The 20992-nt window shown below is 47.4% G+C and overlaps 1 protein-coding gene across 1 annotated transcript in view; it reads right to left on the bottom strand.

The window, feature by feature from the left end:
* The window catches only part of kdm1b (lysine demethylase 1B), a 274704-nt gene that overhangs the window by 105415 nt on the left and 148297 nt on the right, over window positions 1-20992 (bottom strand). The window contains exons 8-10 of the mRNA XM_072510250.1: window positions 11606-11790; window positions 3944-4120; window positions 802-876 (exon numbers count right to left, since the gene is read on the bottom strand). Of these exons, the coding sequence (XP_072366351.1) occupies window positions 802-876; window positions 3944-4120; window positions 11606-11790 (437 nt within the window). The remainder of the gene's footprint in view (window positions 1-801; window positions 877-3943; window positions 4121-11605; window positions 11791-20992) is intronic.

Genomic DNA, 20992 nt, shown 5'->3' with positions numbered 1-20992 from the left:
TCTCTTCCATTCAATGACATCATAGCTGATCTTGATCTGATCTCTGGTCTATCAATCTTAGATTTAAAATCAACTGATCTGGCAGCAACTGTCATTTGCGGAATAGAGCTTCTACTGCATCTGTGTGGAGTTTCTTAAATTAATTTCAGAAAGTCTCTCAGTTTTAGGCTACATTTCTCAGTCCTTTACATCCCAACCAACTAATGACACTAATATTTAATGACAGACAAGATGTCTGGGAACAGCAGCCAGAACATGCTCCATTCACTGTCTTGATTCAACAGATCACCACCACAAGTACGCAATTATTTTCTGACAGTTAAGTAAAATACAGCAAAATTTAAGAGACAATCCGAAGTTGGACTTTTACTGTACTTTTTAAGCTACTAAAAGCACTCTTCTCAACATCCAACCTTCCCCCAACATGTATCTTGATGAAAGGAGCAAAGAAAACAGGAATATAGTTGCAGCAAAATATAAAGATATATTTTCAAACCAACCCCAAAACAGAATAGTTAATTGATTTTGGAGAGACTTCACTATGGTTTTTCCTGGTAATGTCCAGTGTTTAGGGACACAACGTTAGCAAGCTCAGTCCCATTAAATGACTTTGTACAAGCTTACTGAAGCCAAAACATTAAGGCACCAATCAAATTCCTATATGTATATTTTCTTTAAAATAATTACATCAGGTCTATCGACAAAGTAAGCATGGTTCCTAAACTTGATGTTAGCTAGTAAAATAAAATGGAGATTTTGTAACCAATATTCAATTGTAAGTTTTTTGAATAACTGACTTACCTTAATTCCAAAGTTTTGCAGCTGTCGTGCAGCTGCTAAGCCTGCTGCACCAGCGCCAATAACAATAACATTTTTCTGTAGAAAAGAAAAACATAATGCACTTCAGCTGATAGTCATCAATTTAAAAATACTTCACACCAACATTTAACAGATGGAAATTATCAGGAAAATTGGATTATACTTTCAGTATTAAATTAACTGAGGAGTGTGTAACAGACCATTTTTCATAGAATAATATAAACCCCACAGTGCAGAAAGCCATTCAGCCCATCGAGTCTGCACTGACCCTCCGAAAGAGCATCCCACACAGGCAATCCCCACAACCATATAACCCCACCTAACCTATGGACACCAAGGGGCAACTTAGCATGGCCAAACCTGCACATCTTTGGATTGAGGGAGGAAACCCGAGCACCCAGAGGAAACCCATGCAGACATGGGGGGAAAGTGCAAACTCCATACTCTGAACCCGGGTCCCTGGTACTGTGATGCAGCAGTGCTAACCACTGTGCCATCCAATTTTTAAAGTTTTAAAGTAACAAAAGTATTGCCGTCATCGTTTTCAGTTACATATTTAGATAATTTGGGGGGATAAACACACTTAACAGACTAGCAAGGCAGCTAATTTTAGTTCATGAATTGAGAAGGACATTATATGTTGATGCCTCAAATCTGCAAGAATCGCGAACTGACTAAACATGTTTTACTAGTATCCTGATTCCTTATATTTTAGAATAGATTGCCCTTTGAACAAGAAAGTATTAAAGTTTAATCAGGATTACTGCTCATGTATGTGAATGCACAGTGTCACTTTAAAGTGAAGTAAAGTTACCATAGTTCCAGATGACCATTGGCTGCTTTCCCCCTCGAGGTGGTGGTTTAACCTGAAGCTCACCACACCTCAGGTGAGGGGCAAAGTTGAGGAGACGGGCATTCATGAATAACCTCAGCTGGTATGGGAATTGAACCCATGCTGTTGGCCTCACTCTGCATCACGAACCAGCTGCCCAGCAAACTGACCTAAACCGACCCCATATACTTGGAAGTATACCATCTACAGATGGATATTTAATGGTAAATTTATCTTTTAATTGATTTTTGAAGCTTCGAGATTAGACAAAACTTTGAAAGTAGGAGTAGGCCTGATAATCTTCTCAGAATACTTAAGGAAGTCCCCAGAAATAGTACATCCATTGGTGGTCATTTTGCAAAATTCATTGGACAATGGAAAGGTTCCTACAGATTGAAGGATAGCTAATATAACCCCACTATGCAAAAAGAGAGCTAAAGAGAAAACAGTGAGCCTAACATCGGTAGCAGGGAAGTTGCTACAGTCCAATACTAAGGATTTCATAGCACAGCATTTGGAAAGCAGTGGTATAATCAAGATAAAGCCAACATGGCTTTATGAAAGGGAAATCACGTTTGACAAATCTGTAAGAATTCTTTGAAGATGTAACTAATAGAGTTGACTGGGGAGAACCGGTGGATGTGGTTTGTTTAGACTTTCAGAAAGCTTTCGACAAGGTCTTACATAGCAGATTACTATGTAACGTTAAAGCACATGGGATTGCGGGTAGTGTCTGGAGATGGATAGAAAGCTCGTTAACAGACAGGAAGCAAAAGTTGGAATAAATGTCTTTTTCCGACTGGCAGGCAGTGACTAGTAGGGTACTGCAGGGATCTGTGCTAGGACCCCAACAGGGCAGCACACTAGCATAGTGGTTAGCACAGTTGCTTCACAGCTCTAGGGTCCCAGGTTCGATTCCTGGCTGGGTCACTGTCTGTGCGGAGTCTGCACGGTCTCCCCGTGTCTGCGAGGGTTTCCTCCGGGTGCTCCGGCTTCCTCCCACAGGTCAAAGATGTGCGGATTAGGTGGATTGGCCATGCTAAATTGCCCTTAGTGTCCAAAAAATGTTAAGCGGCGGTTACTGGGACAGGGTAGATACGTGGGCTTCAGTAGGGTGTAAGGGCCGGTGCAGACACAATGGGCCGAATGGCCTCCTTCCGCACTGTAAATTCTATGAACTGTTCACATATATATTAATGATTTGGACGAGGGAACTAAATGTTTTATCTCCAAATATGCAGATGATACAAAATTGGTGGGAGGGTGAAGTGTGGGGAGAATGCAGAGACGCTTCAGAGGGATTTGGACAGGCTGAGTGAGTGGGTGTGTGCAGTATAATGTGGATAAATGTAAGGTTTTCCGTTTCGGTAGCACAAATAGGAAGGCAGATTATTACTTGAATGGGTGTAAATTGAGAGAGGTGGACGCTCAACGAGAGCTTGGTGTCCTTGAAAGTAAGCGCGCAGGTACAGCAGGCAGTAAAGGCAGCAAATGGTATGTTGACCTTTATAGTGAGAGAATTTGAGTATATGATTAGGGATGTTTTACTACAATTGTATAGAGCATTGGTGAGGCCACACCTGGAGTGGTGGGTGCAGTTTTCATGTCCTTATCTGAAGAAAGAAATTCTTGCTATGGAGGGAGTGTAGCGAAGGTTTACCAGGCTAATTCCTGCGATGGTGGGACTGGCATATGAGGAGAGACTATGGTTAAGATTATATTCATTGGAGTTTAGAAGAGTGACAGGGAATCTCACAGAAACTTCTAAAATTCTAACAGGATTAGTCAGGGGGGATTCAGAAAGAATGTTCCCGATGGTGGGAGTGTCCCAAACTAGGGATCATAGTTTGAGAATAAGGGGTAAACCGTTTAGGACTGAGGGGAGTAGAAACTTCTTCACCCAGAGAGTGGTGAATCTGTGGAATTCACTACCACAGAAAGTAGTTGAGGCCAGAATGTTGTGTAATTTCAAGAAAGATTTAGATATAACTCTTGGGGCTAAAGGGATCAAGGGATATTGGGGGGGGGGGGGCTGCCGGATCAGGGTACTGATCTTGATATCAGCCACTTGCATAATGAATGGAGGAGCAGGGCCAAATGGCCTCCTCCTGCTTCTATTTTCTATGTATGTTTCGGCCCTTCAAGCCTGCTCCGTCATTCAATACAATCATGGCTGGTCCTCTATCTGAATCAACCAAAAAAGTAACCCTTTCCACAACTAGGTTTTAAATTTGTAAAATTACATTTTAAAATGAACATGAAAACTAAAACAAATAACATGTACTATCTGACCTTGTGGTAATAACTAGGCAAGAGGGGATGATCTGGGTTAACAGCCAAGACCCCAGTATTGACCAAGCCTTTTCTCGTCACAAAAAACAATATCTTCTCCACTTCCAACACACAACGAATACGGACAAGCCCTCGAACCACTATGTGGTTTGCACACGTTTGTGGGGTGAGAACCTCCTGCAGATAAAGATAAGGAAGGCAAATTTTAGTATTTTGGCTATTATATACACAGCAAGAGGAGCAAATCACGTCATCAGTTGAGCACACCTTGTATTTTAGTGACAGCTCTATCATTTTAAACTCCAAATTCCAGCCCTTTTTCCATATCCCTCAATATCTTAACTTCACAATTAAATATTTATCACTGCATTTAAAGACCTCAATTAATTTGTGTTATTCACGATCTGTTGATTTTCACACTAGTGACGTACAAGTGGTTAGCAGTGTAAATTAGTAAACGTAATACATGACTGCTTCAAAACACATTGGCTAAATCAATTACAAAAGGCAGCTTACATCATAATTTTTCAGTTATAAGTGGCACAGATAATATACAAACTGTGGAACCTGAGCGATGGAGACAACACAATCTCAGATTCAACACAACTAAAGTCCAATACTCTTCAATGTTCAAAAGACCAATTCAAAGAGAAATGTCAAAAGCTTAAAGTGGATCCATTGTAAGGATCAGTAATCACAAAGTAAACACTCCCTCATGCATCAATAAGAAATCAAAGGAGAACTCAAAATGTCTTTACAAAGCCTAGAAACAGAATGGAGAAGGAGGAAAATATTCACTGGGATAAAAGAATGCACATAAACATGCCAATTCAGGGTAAACCCAAGTATTGTGCAAGAATGAAGGAGATAAGCAGGATTCCTCCACCAGCCCCCACCCCTCCAACCGAGGTTCTCAAAATATTGAATGTCAGAAGTGCCGACATTATTCAAAGGGGAATTGGAAAATATTTGAAAAGTAGTCATAAAAAGGATACAGGAGAGGGCAGGAAATTGCAATTAGACTAGATAGTTCTAGTTAAAGAATTAGCATGTGCAGAGGCATAATCTAACAAATGAGAGAGAGGCAATCAGTAATTTGGAATTACATCTGTAGAAACTAAACAACTGCAAGACCTTCTTCGCGTGCAACAATGAATAGACCATTCACAGAATATTCACAGAAGGGAGAACGCCGAAAGGATACTAACAGCCAAAATAAGGATGAACACAATACAGTTAATTTAGATGGTGAATTAATTCTTCCATGTATTCACTGAAACAGAAATGAATGACTTTATCAAACATGATCATAGTAATTTTTTGCAACTAACAACTGATGAGATGTGCATTTTTAAAAGACTAAAAAAAAAAAGGATCAAAATAAATCAATCACCCAAATAGATGGCATTTGTCCTGGGGTACTAGAAGACATATGGGATGAGATTTGAGATGTGGATGATGATGAGTGAGCCCATAGGTGGGCAAATCTTGCTAACAAGCTAATGTAGAATTTTCCTTCAAAAGGAGTGAAAATCAATCATACAACTACATACTCATTGGTCTCAAATCAATAACAAGTAAATTAAAGAACAGTAACTGCTTCTTGCCAAATAACTGGTTCTTTAGGTTATCCTTCAAACTGACCAGGTATGGATTTTTATCACATTATTCACTAAATTCCCTTAATCAATGCTAATATGTTGCAGATGGCTATTAGCTGGACAGCTAGAGCATTTGCATGGTGATGTTAATACAGCTACTAGGGAGTGGATCCATGGCGATTTCTTAGACCTAGGGCTAGGGAGTTTTCCTTCTTCTCCCATGTCCATAAAGTGTACTCCCGGATAGATTTTTTTGTTTTGGGAAGGTCGTTGATCTCTAGGGTGGAAGAAGCTGAGTACTCAGCCATAGCGGTTTCGGATCATGCCCCACATTGGGTGGACCTGGAATTAGGAGAGGAAAGGGAGCAGAGAACACTCTGGCGATTAGATGTGGGACTGATGGCGGATGAGGGAGTGTGTGCAAGAGTGCGGGGGTGTATTGAGAGATATCTGGAGGTCAATGACGACGGCGAGGTCCCTGTGGGAGTGGTATGGGAAGCACTAAAAGCGGTGGTCAGAGGAGAGCTGATCTCCATTGGGGCCCACAAAAGGAAAACAGAGGCCAAGGAAAGGGAAAGATTACTGGGGGAGATTTTAAGGGTGGATAGGGAATTTGCAGAGACCCCGGAGGAGGAATTGTACAGGGAGAGGAGACGACTCCAGACGGAATTTGACCTTCTGACCACCAGAAAGGCGGAGGTACTGTGGAGGAAGGCACAGGGGAGGAGGTATGAATATGGGGAAAAGGCGAGTCGCCTGTTGGCTCATCAATTGCGAAAGAGGGCAGCAGCGAGGGAGATAGGAGGAATTAGAGATGAAAGGGGAGACACGGTGCGAAGGGCAGGAAAGATAAATGAGGTGTTCAAGACCTTCTATGAGGAACTGTATAGGTCTCAACCCCCAGAGGGAGAGGAGGGGATGCGGCAGTTCCTGGACCAATTGAGGTTCCCGAAAGTGGAGGAGCGGGGGGTGGTAGGCCTGGGGGCACCGATTGGGGTGGACGAGGTTATTAAGGGACTGGGAAGCATGCAAGCAGGGAAGGCCCCAGGACCAGACGGGTTCCCGGTGGAGTATTACAGAAAATATGTGGACTTGTTGGCCCCGTTGATGGTGAGGACGTTCAATGAGGCCAGGAAAGGGGGGACTCTACCCCCGACGATGTCGGAGGCGACGATATCGTTAATTTTGAAGAGGGATAAAGATCCGTTGCAGTGCGGGTCCTATAGACCTATTTCATTGTTAAACGTGGACGCCAAATTGTTGGCAAAGGTACTGGCATCGAGGATAGAGGACTGTGTCCCGGGGGTGGTGCACGAAGACCAGACAGGGTTCGTAAAAGGGAGACAACTGAATGTTAACGTGCGACGACTATTAGGGGTGATAATGATGCCCCCAGTGGAGGGGGAGGCAGAGATAGTGGCGGCAATGGACGCAGAGAAGGCATTTGATAGGGTGGAGTGGGAGTATTTATGGGAAGTGTTAAGGAGGTTTGGGTTTGGGAACGGGTTTATTAGCTGGGTTAGACTTCTTTATGGGGCTCCAACGGCAAGCGTAGTTACAGGTCGACATAGATCGGAGTATTTCCGACTATATAGGGGAACAAGACAGGGATGCCCGCTGTCTCCATTGTTGTTCGCGTTGGCAATTGAACCTCTGGCCATGGCGTTGAGAGACTCCAGGAAATGGAGAGGGGTGATTAGAGGGGGAGAAGAACACCGAGTCTCGTTATATGCGGATGACCTATTGTTATACGTGTCGGACCCAGCGGGGGGAATGATAGAGGTTATGCGAATTTTGAGGGGGTTCGGGGATTTCTCGGGGTATAGGCTAAACATGGGGAAGAGTGAATTATTTGTGATACATCCAGGGGACCAGAGTAGAGAGATAGAAGGCTTGCCTCTAAGGAAAGTGGAAAGAAACTTCCGATACCTGGGGATTCAGATCGCTAGGAGCTGGGGAACCTTGCACAGACTTAATCTGACACGGTTGGTAGAACAAATGGAGGAGGACTTCAAGAGGTGGGACATGCAGCCTCTATCGCTGGCGGGCAGGGTGCAAGCAATTAAGATGATGGTCCTCCCGAGGTTCTTATTTGTATTTCAATGTCTCCCTATACTAATCACTAAGACCTTTTTTAATAAAATAGACAGGAGCATCACGAGCTTCGTGTGGGCAGGGAAAGTTCCGAGAGTAAGGAGGGGGTTCCTTCAGCGTAGTAGGGACAGAGGAGGATTGGCACTACCGAACTTGGGCGATTACTATTGGGCCGCCAATGTGGCAATGATACGTAAATGGATGATGGAGGGTGAGGGAGCGGCGTGGGAAAGACTGGAGAGAAAGTCCTGTAAAGGGACGAGTTTAGAGGCGCTGGTGACGGCGCCGCTACCGATCTCACCTAAAAAGTTTACCACGAACCCGGTGGTGGCGGCAACATTGAATATCTGGGGACAGTGGAGGCGACAGAGAGGGGTGCGGGGAGCCCTGGTGGGGTCCCCAATCAGGAACAACCATAGGTTCGCCCCAGGAAGAATGGATGGAGGATTTCAGAGCTGGTTCCAGTTGGGAATTAGGAGGGTGGGAGATTTATTTATAGATGGGACTTTTGCGAGCTTGGGAGCATTGGAGGAAAAGTATAAGTTGCCCCGGGGAAATTTCTTGAGATATATGCAGGTGAGGGCATTTACTAGACAACAGGTGAGGGAATTTCCGTTGCTCCCGACACAGGGGATACAGGACAGGGTGCTTTCAGGGGTGTGGGTCGGAGAGGGCAAGGTGTCAGAGATTTACCGAGAGATGAGGGAAGAGGGGGAGGAGTCGGTGGGCGAACTAAATGGAAAGTGGGAAGAAGAACTAGGGGAGGAGATAGAGGAGGGTATGTGGGCTGATGCCCTAAGCAGGGTAAATTCCTCTTCCTCATGCGCCAGGCTTAGCCTGATTCAATTTAAGGTGCTACATAGAGCACACATAACGGGAGCAAGATTGAGCAGGTTCTTTGGAGTGGAGGACAAATGTGGGAGGTGTGGCGGGAGCCCGGCAAACCACGCACATATGTTTTGGGCATGCCCACCACTGGAAGGGTATTGGAAGGGAGTGACGGGAGTGATTTCGCGGGTGGTGAAGGCCCGGGTCAAATCAGGCTGGGGGTTAGCTCTATTTGGAGTTGCGGAAGAGCCGGGAGTGCAGGAGGCGAAAGAGGCCGATGTTGTGGCCTTTGCGTCCCTAGTAGCCCGGCGCAGGATCCTACTCATGTGGAAAGAGGCGAAACCCCCCGGACTGGAGGCCTGGGTAAATGATATGGCGGGGTTCATTAAACTGGAGCAGATAAAGTTTGCCCTGAGAGGATCGGCTCAAGGGTTCACCAGGCGGTGGCAGCCATTTCTCGACTACCAAGGGGAACGTTAGAGGGAAGACAGATGACCAGCAGCAGCAACCCAGGGGGAGGGTTTTTTAGTTTAGGTCAAAGATAAAGGGGTTTTGTTACTTGTGTATTGTTTAAAATTTCTGTATTGTTATTGTTGCGTTTGCTTTGTAAGAGGGGAAAAATTGTTGTTTGTGAAAAAAATTTCAATAAAACATTTATAAAAAAAAAATACAGCTACTAGGGGATCAGTAACAAGACAAAAATAGTTACGTGAAAACATTAATTAGGTCTAATAAACAAACTAGTTTATTCAATTGTAAACATTTCCATATACATATTTGGTGGTTCTATATACATATTTGGTGGAACTATGTGTCATGTGAGAGTACCTTTAAGAAATGGGTGTTTATTGCTGCAGTGATGTCAGAGAGAGGGTGGAGCTGGGCTGTCTGTCAGCTTTTTACTTTCGCTTTAGGCTTTTTGCTGCAGGGTGGGTTTGGTTTCATATTATTGTTGGAGAAACTGCAATCACAGCAGGATGTGTGTGAATCTCTGCAAGCTTATGAATATCCATTTGCTGATTTCAACCTGGATAACGGTTTTCAGTAGTCAAGTTAAACCTGAGGTGCTTCTGTTAAAAGGTTTTGTTTTAAGTCTCATGGATGTTAAAAGGGAAGCTCAAGGATTACTTAGGTGTTGTATTCTTTGGGGGTTGTATTTGAATTGATGGTTGCCAAGCTGTTCACTGTATGTTTTAAAAAGGTTAACTTGAGTTCATAGAATAAACATTGTTTTGCTTTAAAAAGTACTTTTCCATTTCTGCTGTAACACACCTGTAGAATGGGCCGTGTGCTCCCCATACCACAATCTATTAAAAGTTGTGGGTCAGGTGAACTCCATGACACACTTTGGGGTTCTCTAAACCCTAGCCCATAACATATGTCACAGCTATATTTGAGACTTTCAGATCAACCAAAAAGATTGCAAATTGAGGTGAGGTAAACAGAAAGAAAGTGCAATGGGAAGAGTGAAGAGGAAGTCATGGGGGATAATTCAGAATTACAGCATGAAAAACAAGAACCATGAAAGCAGAATTTCTTTTGCATAACAAGCCAAGTTCAATGTGCTTTCTTAGCTCAAGCCTCTTTCGTCATGTCTTCCATAGTAGTATGTGCCAAAGTATGTGGGGCGGCACGGTAGCACAGTGGTTAGCACAATTGCTTCACAGCTCCAGGGTCCCAAGTTTGATTCTCGGCTTGGGTCACTGTGCGGAGTCTGCACGCTCTCCCAGTGTCTGCGTGGGTTTCCTCCAACAGTCCAAAGGTGTGCAGGTTAGGTGAATTGGCCATGTTAAATTGCCCTTATTAAGGTCCAAAAAGAGGTTAGGTGGGGTTACTGGGATAGGGGGGAGGTGTGGGTTTAATTAGGGTGCCCTTTTCAAGGGCCGGTGCAGACGCAATGGGCCAAATTTCTCCTTCTGCACTGTAAGTTCTATGATTCTATGAAATGTTTTGACTATATTGATGTCCAATTGAAATTAATACATTAAGGTACTTGGTGCATTCAAAAACATTCGGCAACATAAATGCCCCATCCTCTGTGAACACAACAGCACAGACCTCATTTAATTCAGTGTGTACCAAGCTGGAACATAAAAGGGCCTGAAACCTGCTGCCTTTGTAACATAATTTCCCTCTTCTGGGCCTTGAGCTTTATCCTATATTATGGGATACAAGTTGTACACATGCCACCACCAATTAGCTGAGTAAATGTTAAATATTCATCAAGAGAATAAGAATAATATTCACCAAACATGAAACAAAGAATTTCAGTGTTCAGGTTGAAAATACACAACCCAGGTAATAAAGTTCTTTTCAGCAGTTTTTCATTGATTTGGTTCGACTTGTAATTCCTACGTTCTTTCATTTCAATTCTACCCAATTAGGAAATTATAATAATCTTTATTAGTGTCACAAGTAGGCTTACATTAACACTGCAATGAAGTTACTGTGAAAAGCCTGTAGTCACTACATTACAGTGCCTGTTGGGGTACACTGGCCAATTCACCTAACAAGCACATCTTTCGGAACTTGTGGGAGGAAACTGGAGCACCCAGAGGAAACACACGCAGACACAGGGAGAATGTGCAGACTCCGCACAGACAGTGACCCAAGCTAGGAATCGAACCTGGGTCCCTGTCGCTGTGAAGCAACAATGTTAACTACTGTGCCACCCTGGCGAGCATGTTGCATTCCATCGAGATTATTTCAGGACATGTTCTATTAAAATACTACATTAAAGCAAATCAGAAGATTTTATTTGATATGTCCTACTTATGGTCTGTAAACATTGCCAAACAGTCTTGCATTCAACTCCAGGGAATACGGAGTTCGTATTGACCAGAGAAAAAATATCTTCCAAACTCCCAGGCTAGGAATGGAGGGAAGCAAAAGAAAAGTCCTATGGACACAAGTGTAATTTCTGATTGCTGTAAACTCGTCGGAATCCTCCCTGCTGAAAATACAAGTCTTGGATAGCTGCAAAATCTTTAGAATCAAAAACTCTACCAGAACTTCTCTGGGTTCATTAAGGATAACAATCTGTGCAACTATTAGTGGTCACTTTCAGGAGATGGGGGATATAAGGCAGAAAAATGTGGTTAAGGAAAGGACAACGGAAAAACATACACAGAAAGCTTACTTTGCAGTTAATATTCCAAAGAGCCAAAATTAGATTTCTCAACGCCAAATACATTGTAGGATCCCTGGAATATTCAGGGAACTCATACAATTCATCCAGTTCCATCACATCTGGTCTCACACAAAGGGCCTTACCACATTCATTGGGCTGATAGAAAGGTTGGAAGTAAGGACTCATTCCTGTAACTGACAAAACAAATTCAAAAATGAATTCAATTTATTGATAAGATATACACACATCAAATATAAAAAATATATTTTTATTGAAATGTTAACACTTTATATCAAAAGTTTACAAACACAACAATACCAACACATCAAAAATATACAAGCAACAACAGTGACAAGAACCCAATAACAAAAGTACTACCCAGAACAATCCCCCCGCGCCCCCCCCCCCCCCTCCCCGCCCCCCCAACCCGGCCACTAACAACTAACAGTGAACAGATCTTTAAAGTGAAAAATAAACGGCCTCCATCGACAACAGACCGATCGATCAACCTCCTCACCATGAACTTTACCTTCTCGAGATACATAATTCCATCAAATTACCCAGCCATGCTTCGGCACTAGTTGTTTTTAACCTTTTAACCTGCCTCCAGCTAAGCAATATCTTTCGCCAGGCCAATAGCAATGGAAATGCCAATGCATCTGCCCCGCCCACCCCAACTCTGGTTGACTGACACCCCAAATACAGAAACTAAAAGAGAGGTCTCAGAGTCAATATTTAGGATTGCTGATATAGTGCAAAAATTTTAAAAAACACCAAAAGCCCACCAGCTTGGGACAGGACCAGAACATGCGCGCATGGCAAACAGGCCCTCTCAAGCACCACTTACACTTTTCCTCGATCTCCTCGACCCCCTCAACAAAATAAACGGGTTCATCCTGGCTCTGGCGAGGTGTACCCTAAGCACCACCTTTAGTTGTATCAAGCTCAACCTCATGCATGATGACGTAGCATTGACCCTACAAAGGAACTCACTCCACACCTCCTCCAAAATGGGTCCTAGCTCTTGATAATAATAATAATCTTTATTATTGTCACAAGTAGGCTTATATTAAGTCTGCTACCATATTTTCAACATGGAGACTACTACTGGATTCACAGAATATTTAGCTGGCAAAAATGGAAATGCCATCACCAGGGCCTCCAGACCAGTCCCCCTACATGACCCCAAATCCATCTGTACCCAACTAATCTCCTGGTCTCCAAATCACCTCAACACCTTCTCCACCCAGTTGGCCACTCAGCAATAATACAACAAATTTGGCAGCGCCAATCCCCCCAGCTGCCGACAATTTCCTTCAGTAGGACCCCTCTCTGAATCATAGGTGTTCTGCCCGCCCATATGAAGCCGGTTATGAGCCAGTCCATCTCCCGAAAAAACAGGCATTGAAATAAGAACACAAATCACGGCAAAACGTTCAATAGATTGAACTCAACCCGCCAGTGACAGTGGAATGCTGTCCCACCTCTGCAATTCTGCTCTAACCCTGCTCACCAAGCTTGCAAAATTCGGTTTGCGAAGTTGCGTTCAATCCCAGGCCACCTGAACCCCCAAATAGCCTGACGGAATGGCAATCCCCTACCGAGCACCTCTCCTCAGAGGGCTAACAACAAAATATTCACTCTTCCCAACATTTAGTTTATATCCTGAAAAGGAACCAAACCTGTGTAAAATCCCCATTATGTCCTCCACAACTGATCCTGGATTCCTTTTTTTAAAAATGTATTTTATTAAATTTTTCAAACAAGATTTTTCCGTTTTTACAAATCAACATAAAAATAATACAATAACTAGTAAATAACATTATTTAAATAATATAGTGAACTAACAAAGTAACAAAAAATAGTGTTCCCCCCCCTTTCCCTTCCCCCCCCCTGGGTTGCTGCTGCTGTCACTCTAACTTCCCTTAACGTTCCGCGAGATAGTCAAGGAACGGTTGCCACCGCCTGGAGAACCCCTGAGCTGATCCTCTCAACGCAAATTTTATTTGTTCCAGCTTAATGAACCCTGCCATGTCGTTTATCCAGGCCTCCACGCCGGGGGGGGGTTTCGCTTCCTTCCACGAGTAAAATCCTACGCCGGGCTACTAGGGACGCAATGGCCAGAATATCGGCCTCTTTCGCCTCCTGCACACCCGGCTCTTCCGCTACCCCAAATATCGCTAACCCCCAGCTTGGCTTGACCCGGACCTTCCCCACCTTAGAAATCACCCTTGCCACGCCCCCCCCCCCCCCAGTACTCATCCAATGCCGGACACGGCCAGAACATATGTGTGTGGTTCGCCGGGCTTCCCGAGCACCTCCCACACCTGTCCTCCATTCCGAAGAACCTGCTCAGTCTTGCTCCCGTCATATGTGCTCGGTGTAGAACCTTAAATTGAATCAGGCTAAGCCTGGCACACGAAGACAAGGAATTTACCCTGCTTAGGGCATCAGCCCGTAGCCCCTCCTCAATCTCCTCCCCCAGCTCTTCTTCCCATTTTCCCTTCAGCTCCTCTATCATCGCCTCCCCCTCATCTCCTGATATATTTCGGACACATTGCCCTCCCCGACCCATACCCCCGAAATCACTCTATCCTGGATCCCCTGTGTCGGGAGCAGCGGAAATTCCCTCACCTGTTGCCTCGTAAACGCCCTCACCTGCATATATCTGAAGATATTCCCCGGGGGCAACTTATATTTTTCCTCCAGCGCTCCCAGACTTGCAAACGTCCCGTCTATAAACAGGTCCCTCAGTTTCCTAATTCCTACTCGTTGCCAACACTGGAACCCCCCGTCCATCCTTCCTGGGACAAACCGGTGGTTATTCCTAATCGGGGACCACACCGAGGTCACCCCCGTGTCGCCTCCATTGCCCCCAGATCCTCAAGGTTGCCACCACCACTGGGTTTGTGGTATACCTTTTCGGGGAGAACGGCAGCGGCGCCGTCACCAATGCCTTTAGGCACGTTCCTTTACAGGACGCCATCTCCAGCCTCTTCCACGCCGCCCCTTCTCCCTCCCCAATCCACTTACAAACCATCGCACATTGGCGGCCCAGTAGTAGTCGTTCAGGCTCGGCAGCGCCAGTCCCCCTCTATCCCTACTGCGCTGCAGGAACCCCCTCTTTACCCTCGGGGTCTTCCCTGCCCACATAAAGCTCATAATACTCCAGTCTATTTTCTTGAAAAAGGCCTTCGTAATCAGAATGGGGAGACACTGAAACACAAAAAGAAACCTCGGGAGGACCATCATTTTAACCGCCTGCACTCTGCCCGCCAATGAGAGTGGCAACATATCCCAACTCTTGAAGTCCTCCTCCATCTGCTCCACCAGTCGCATCAGATTAAGTCTGTGTAGAGTTCCCCAGTTCCTGGCTACCTGGATCCCCAGATAGCGGAAGCTCCTTTCCACTCTCCTTAATGGCAGAGCGTCTATTCCTCTTCCCTGGTCCCCGGGGTGTATTACAAAACGCTCGCTCTTCCCCATATTTAGCCTGTATCCCGAGAAATCTCCAAACTCCCTCAGTATCTGCATAACCTCTGGCATCCTCTCTACAGGGTCCGCAACGTATAACAGTAAGTCATCAGCGTAGAGCGACACTCGATGCTCCTCTCCCCGTCTAACCACCCCCCTCCACTTCTTAGAGTCCCTCAAGAATATGGCCAGTGGTTCAATTGCCAACGCGAACAGTAACGGGGACAGGGGACACCCCTGTCTTGTTCCCGTGCAGCCGAAAATACCCCGATCTTTGCCGGTTTGTGACTACACTTGCCACTGAGGCCCCATATAAGAGTCTGACCCATCTTACAAACCCCTCCCCGAACCCAAACCTCCTCAGCACCTCCCACAAATAGTCCCAACTTCACCCTATCGAATGCCTTCTCTGCATCCATCGCCGCCACTATCTCTGCCTCCCCCTCCGGTGCGGGAGTCATCATCACCCGCAGCAGCCGTCGCACGTTAACATTCAGTTGTCTCCCCTTTACAAACCCTGTCTGGTCTTCATGCACCACCCCCGAGACGCAATCCTCTATCCTTGTCGCCAGCACTTTTGCCAACAGTTTGGCATCTACATTTAGGAGTGAGATAGGCCTGCATGACCCGCATTGCAGTGGATCTTTATTCCGCTTCAGAATTAATGATATTGTCGCCTCCGACATTGTCGGGGGTAGTATCCCCCCTTCCCTGGCCTCGTTAAAGGTTCTCGCCAGCAGCGGGGCCAACAGGTCCACATATTTCCTATAGTATTCCACCGGAAACCCGTCTGGTCCCGGGGCCTTCCCTGCCTGCATGTTCCCCAGTCCCTTAGTCACCTCGTCCACCTCGATTGGCGCCCCCAGACCTGCCACCTCCTGCTCCTCCACCCTCGGGAACCTTAATTGGTCCAGAAAATTTAGCATTCTCTCTTTTCCCCCCGGGAAGGTCTTGAACACCTCATTTACCTTCCCTGCTCTCTGCTCCATAGTTCCCGTTTCGTCCCTAACTCCCCAAATCTCTCTCGCCGCTATCCTCTTACGAAGTTGGTGGGCCAGCAGCCGGCTCGCCTTTTCCCCATACTCATATCGCATCCCCTGTGCCTTCCTCCACTGTGCCTCTGCCTTTCCTGTGGTCAGCAGGTCAAACTCCATCTGAAGTCTTCACCTTTCTCTATATAGTCCTTCGTCTGGGGCCTCCGCATATCTTTTATCCACCCTCAAAATCTCCCCCACTAATCTCTCCCTTTCTTTGCCCTCTTGTTTCTCCTTGTGGGCTCTAATGGAGATCAGCTCTCCTCTAACCACCGCCTTCAGCACTTCCCATACTACCCCCACCTGAACCTCACCATCGTCATTGGCCTCCAGGTACCTCTCAATACATCCCCGCACCCTTCCACAGACCCCCTCATCCACCAATAGTCCCACATCCAGTCGCCAGAGTGGGCGCTGCTCCCTCTCCTCTCCTAGTTCCAGATCCACCCAATGCGGGGCGTGATCTGAAACGGCTATGGCCCAATACTCCGTTCCTGCCACCTTCGAGATCAGTGCCCTACTCATAACAAAAATGTCTATTCGAGAATATACCTTGTGGACGTGGGAGAAAAAGGAAAACTCTTTAGCCAACAGCCTGGCAAACCTCCACGGATCCACTCCCCCCATTTGTTCCATAAATCCCCTAAGCACCTTGGCCGCTGCCGGCCTTCTCCCGGTCCTGGATCTAGACAGGTCTGGCCCTGGATCCAGCACAGTGTTGAAGTCCCCCCCCCATTACCAAGCTTCCCACCTCCATGTCCGGGATACGTCCCAGCATCCGCTCCATGAATCCCGCGTCATCCCAGTTTGGGGCATATACATTCACCAGCACGACCGCCTCTCCCTGCAATCTACAACTCGCCATCACATATCTGCCCCCATTCTCCACCACTATATTCTTAGCCTCGAACGATACTCGTTTCCCCACCAGTATCGCCACCCCCCTGTTTTTCACGTCCAACCATGAGTGGAATACCTGTCCCACCCATCCTTTTCTTAACCTAACCTGATCCGCCACCTTCAGGTGCGTCTCCTGGAGCAAGACTACATCCGCCTTCAGTCTCTTTAAGTGCGCGAACACCCGGGCCCTCTTAAATCGGCCCATTTAGGCCTCTCACATTCCACGTGATCAGTCGGATTGGGGGGCCGCTTGCCCCCCCCCCCGCCGACTAGCCATCCCCTTTTCTGGGCTATCCCCCCCGTCCAGGTCCTACGCACCCATCTGTCCCACAGGCGGCGCCTTCCCGTCCCGACCACCTCTTCTCTTGCCAGCTCCCCCTTGCACTCAGCAGCAGCAGCAAAGTGCCCCCCCCCCCCCACCGCTAGATCCCCCTCTAGCATGGTTACTCCCCCCATAATGCTTCCGAAAGTCAGCTAACTCTAGCTGACCCCGGCTTCCCCCGTTCTCTCTTTGACCTCCCTGCGTGTGGGGCTCTCTTCCTTCCTGCGCCTATCTTCCCGCCATCATCTCCATAGCGCGGGGGAAAAAAAACATGCTTTCCTATCGGCCCCGCCCCCTGTGGTGCTGTCCCTCATTCCCCCTCCCCCTCTCTGTCCCTTTTTCCACCGGCGCCCACATTTCTTCGTGTCCCCCCACCGGGGGGAGAGAAATTCCCCATCCAACATTGCTGTATAATTTTTGTAAAGGCCCCGAAGAATCCAGCACGAGTTTTAAGGATACAAAATAATAAAGTTTATTTACTATAACAATATATACATAGTAGTAGCAGTAACTTCCCTTGCTACCTTCTCCTTCCTCCTGGTTCCTGGACTGGCCAGCTTATTTATAGTAGGAGTTTCTCCGCCCCCCTCATTGGGGAAGTTCATACTCCCATAGGATTGTGGGATAATCATTAGTCCCCAGCCAATCGTCAGTAGGCAGGTTATAACATCCCTCCCCCCCAAAGTCCAAGGAATCCACCGTAGGCCCTGGCGAAGGAAGGCGTCAAACTCGTTTGGCCGCAGGCCGGACGCCATTTGCACGCGGCGCTGGATCAGGCGGCGTATAACGAGACGGAGACCGGCGCTTCCGTTATGAACAGCGCGGTTGTACATCCACGGCCTGTGGACCCGAGGATTCCCCCTCTGATTCATCCTGTGTCTCCATCTCGGAGTCAGAGTCTGCTGCCTCCGTCATGTCAGCGTCTCTGTCCCCATTCGGTCCCGTCATGACCTGCGCAGGCTTTGAGTGAGGCACCAGTGGAAGATTTGGAGGACTACCTTCCCTTGTTTCTGGTCTTTGCCGCTGTTGAACTGAGCTCCGGGGGCGGGGAATCTTTTGCGGGGATGATCTTCTGGACCGGACGTGGTCTACATGTTTTCGCTGGAGACGACCCTGGGCTTGCACTTGGTACGATATAGGGCCCGTTTGGCGAAAGATTACCCCAGGAACCCATTGGGCACCACCAGCAAAATTCCGCACGAATACTGGGTCACCGGGCGCAAACTGCCGAATCGGACGATGCTGAGACAATCCCGGTCCCTGCCGTTCTTGTGTGCGGCGTACTTTTGCGCCAATGTCCGGGAAGACCATACTAAGGCGGGTGCGAAGTCTCCGGCCCATTAGGAGTTCTGCGGGAGCTACCCCAGTCACTGTATGGGGGGTGGTCCTGTACGTAAACAAAAACCGAGCCAGTCTCGTGTCCATTGATCCGGAAGACTGCTTCTTTAGGCCTCTTTTGAATGTTTGCACTGCACGCTCTGCCAACCCATTTGAAGCCGGGTGGTAAGGGGCAGTGCGGATATGGCGGATGCCGTTTATCTTTGTAAACCTAGCAAACTCCTCACTCGTGAATGGAGTGCCATTATCCGTGACCAGCACCTCGGGGAGGCCATGCGTGCTAAATGATAAACGCATTTTTTCAATTGTTGCGCAGGACGTTGTCCCCTGCATCTTATGCACCTCCAGCCATTTGGACTGGGCGTCAATTAGTAGGAGGAACATGGATCCCTGAAAAGGGCCTGCGAAATCTGCATGTAAGCGTGCCCAAGGCCGCCCTGGCCATTCCCAGTGATGTAGGGGCGCGGCCGGCGGAAGCTTCTGATGCTCCTGGCAAATGGAGCAGTTTTGGGCCACCTTCTCAATGTCGGTGTCGAGGCCTGGCCACCAGACATAACTCCGGGCCAACATTTTCATCTTGGTCACGCCCGGATGCCCATTGTGCAAGTCTGATAATATCAGCTCCTGGCCTTTTTCCGGGACAACCACACGCGTCCCCCACAAGAGGATGCCGTCTTCCACGCTGAACTCTGACAGCTTGGAGGAAAATGCCCGTAACTCGCCTGGGAGCTGTCTATGCTGCCCACCATACAGGACTATGTGCCGAACCTTTGACAGGACTGGCTCCGTCTGGGTCCACTCACGGATCTGTGATGCCGTGACAGGCAAGGTGTCCATAAAATTTAGGGTTGCGACCACCTCACCGGTCGTGGGGGTCGACATGGGGCCGGTCGATAAAGGCAATCGGCTCAGTGCGTCGGCATTTGCTATCTGCGTACCTGGTTTGTGCTCCAGAGAATACTCATATGCAGCAAGCAACAAAGCCCAGCGCTGGATCCGTGCAGAAGCAATAGGCGGTATCGGCTTATCCTCTCGGAAGAGACCCAGCAGGGGCTTATGATCAGTCACGATAGTGAAATGGCGGCCGTACACATACTGGTGGAAGCGTTTCACCGCGAAAACCACTGCCAGGCCCTCCTTCTCGATCTGCGCGTACTTCTTCTCCGCTGCAGTCAATGTGCGGGAGGCGAAAGCTATCGGTCGCTCGGCCCCGTTCTCCATCTTGTGGGACAGGACAGCCCCAATACCATACAGGGATGCATCACATGTGACGAGCAAAGGCTTTCCCGGATCATAGTGGGTGAGTAACCCAGACAACGACAATTGTTGCTTTACCCGCCGGAAAGCGGTTTCTTGCGGCTGACCCCAAACCCAGGTGTGATTTTTCTTTAGCAGCAGGTGTAAGGGGGCCAGCGTAGTTGCCAGATTGGGGAGGAACTTCCCGTAATAGTTTACGAGACCGAGAAAAGAACGAAGATGCGAAGTGTCGGTCGGGGCGGGGGCATGTTGAATTGCACGCACCTTCTCTGCGACGGGGTGCAGACCTTCGCGGTCCACCCGATAACCTAGGTAGACTACTTCCTTTGCCTGAAATACGCACTTTGTGCGACGTAAACGGACTCCAGCCTCCGAAAGGCGTTTAAGGACAGCCTCCAGATTTTCCAAATGCTCTTGCTCCGACGTCCCTGTAATCAACACGTCATCTAGGTAGACAGCCACACGTGGTAAACCTCTCAAAATGCCCTCCATAACACGTTGAAAAATTGCGCAGGCAGAGGATACTCCAAAGGGCAACCGTGTATATTCATACAGGCCCCGGTGTGTGTTAATTGTTACATATGGTCGGGAGGCAGGGTCCAGCTCCAACTGCAGGTAGGCGTGACTCATATCTAATTTTGTGAATGAGAGTCCGCCTGCAAGTTTCGCGTAGAGATCCTCTATGCGAGGCATTGGGTATCGGTCGAGTCGGGAAACTGTATTCACTGTAGGTTTATAGTCGCCACACAAGCGAACTGTGGCATCTGGCTTCATTACTGGCACAATTGGTGCTGCCCAGTCAGCAAAACGGACAGGCCTGATAATACCCAAACTCTCCAAACGAGTGAGCTCCCCTTCTACCTTCTCGAGCAAAGCGTAAGGCACTGGGCGCGCCCGGAAATAGCGCGGTGTGGCTCCTGGTTCAACTTGGATACGGGCTACGGCCCCTTTTATTTTCCCCAGACCAGGCTGGAATACCTCTGGGTATCGTCCTAGCACCTCAGTCAACCCTCCAGAAACTGTTTGGAGGATGTGCTGCCATTGCAACCGCAAATGGCGCAACCAGTCCCG

Source organism: Scyliorhinus torazame, chromosome 6, assembly GCF_047496885.1.
Source record: "Scyliorhinus torazame isolate Kashiwa2021f chromosome 6, sScyTor2.1, whole genome shotgun sequence".
In the NCBI taxonomy this organism is placed as follows: domain Eukaryota; kingdom Metazoa; phylum Chordata; class Chondrichthyes; order Carcharhiniformes; family Scyliorhinidae; genus Scyliorhinus; species Scyliorhinus torazame.
The sequence above is the reverse complement of the archived record's forward strand: the minus strand, read 5'-3'. Positions and strand labels throughout refer to the sequence as shown.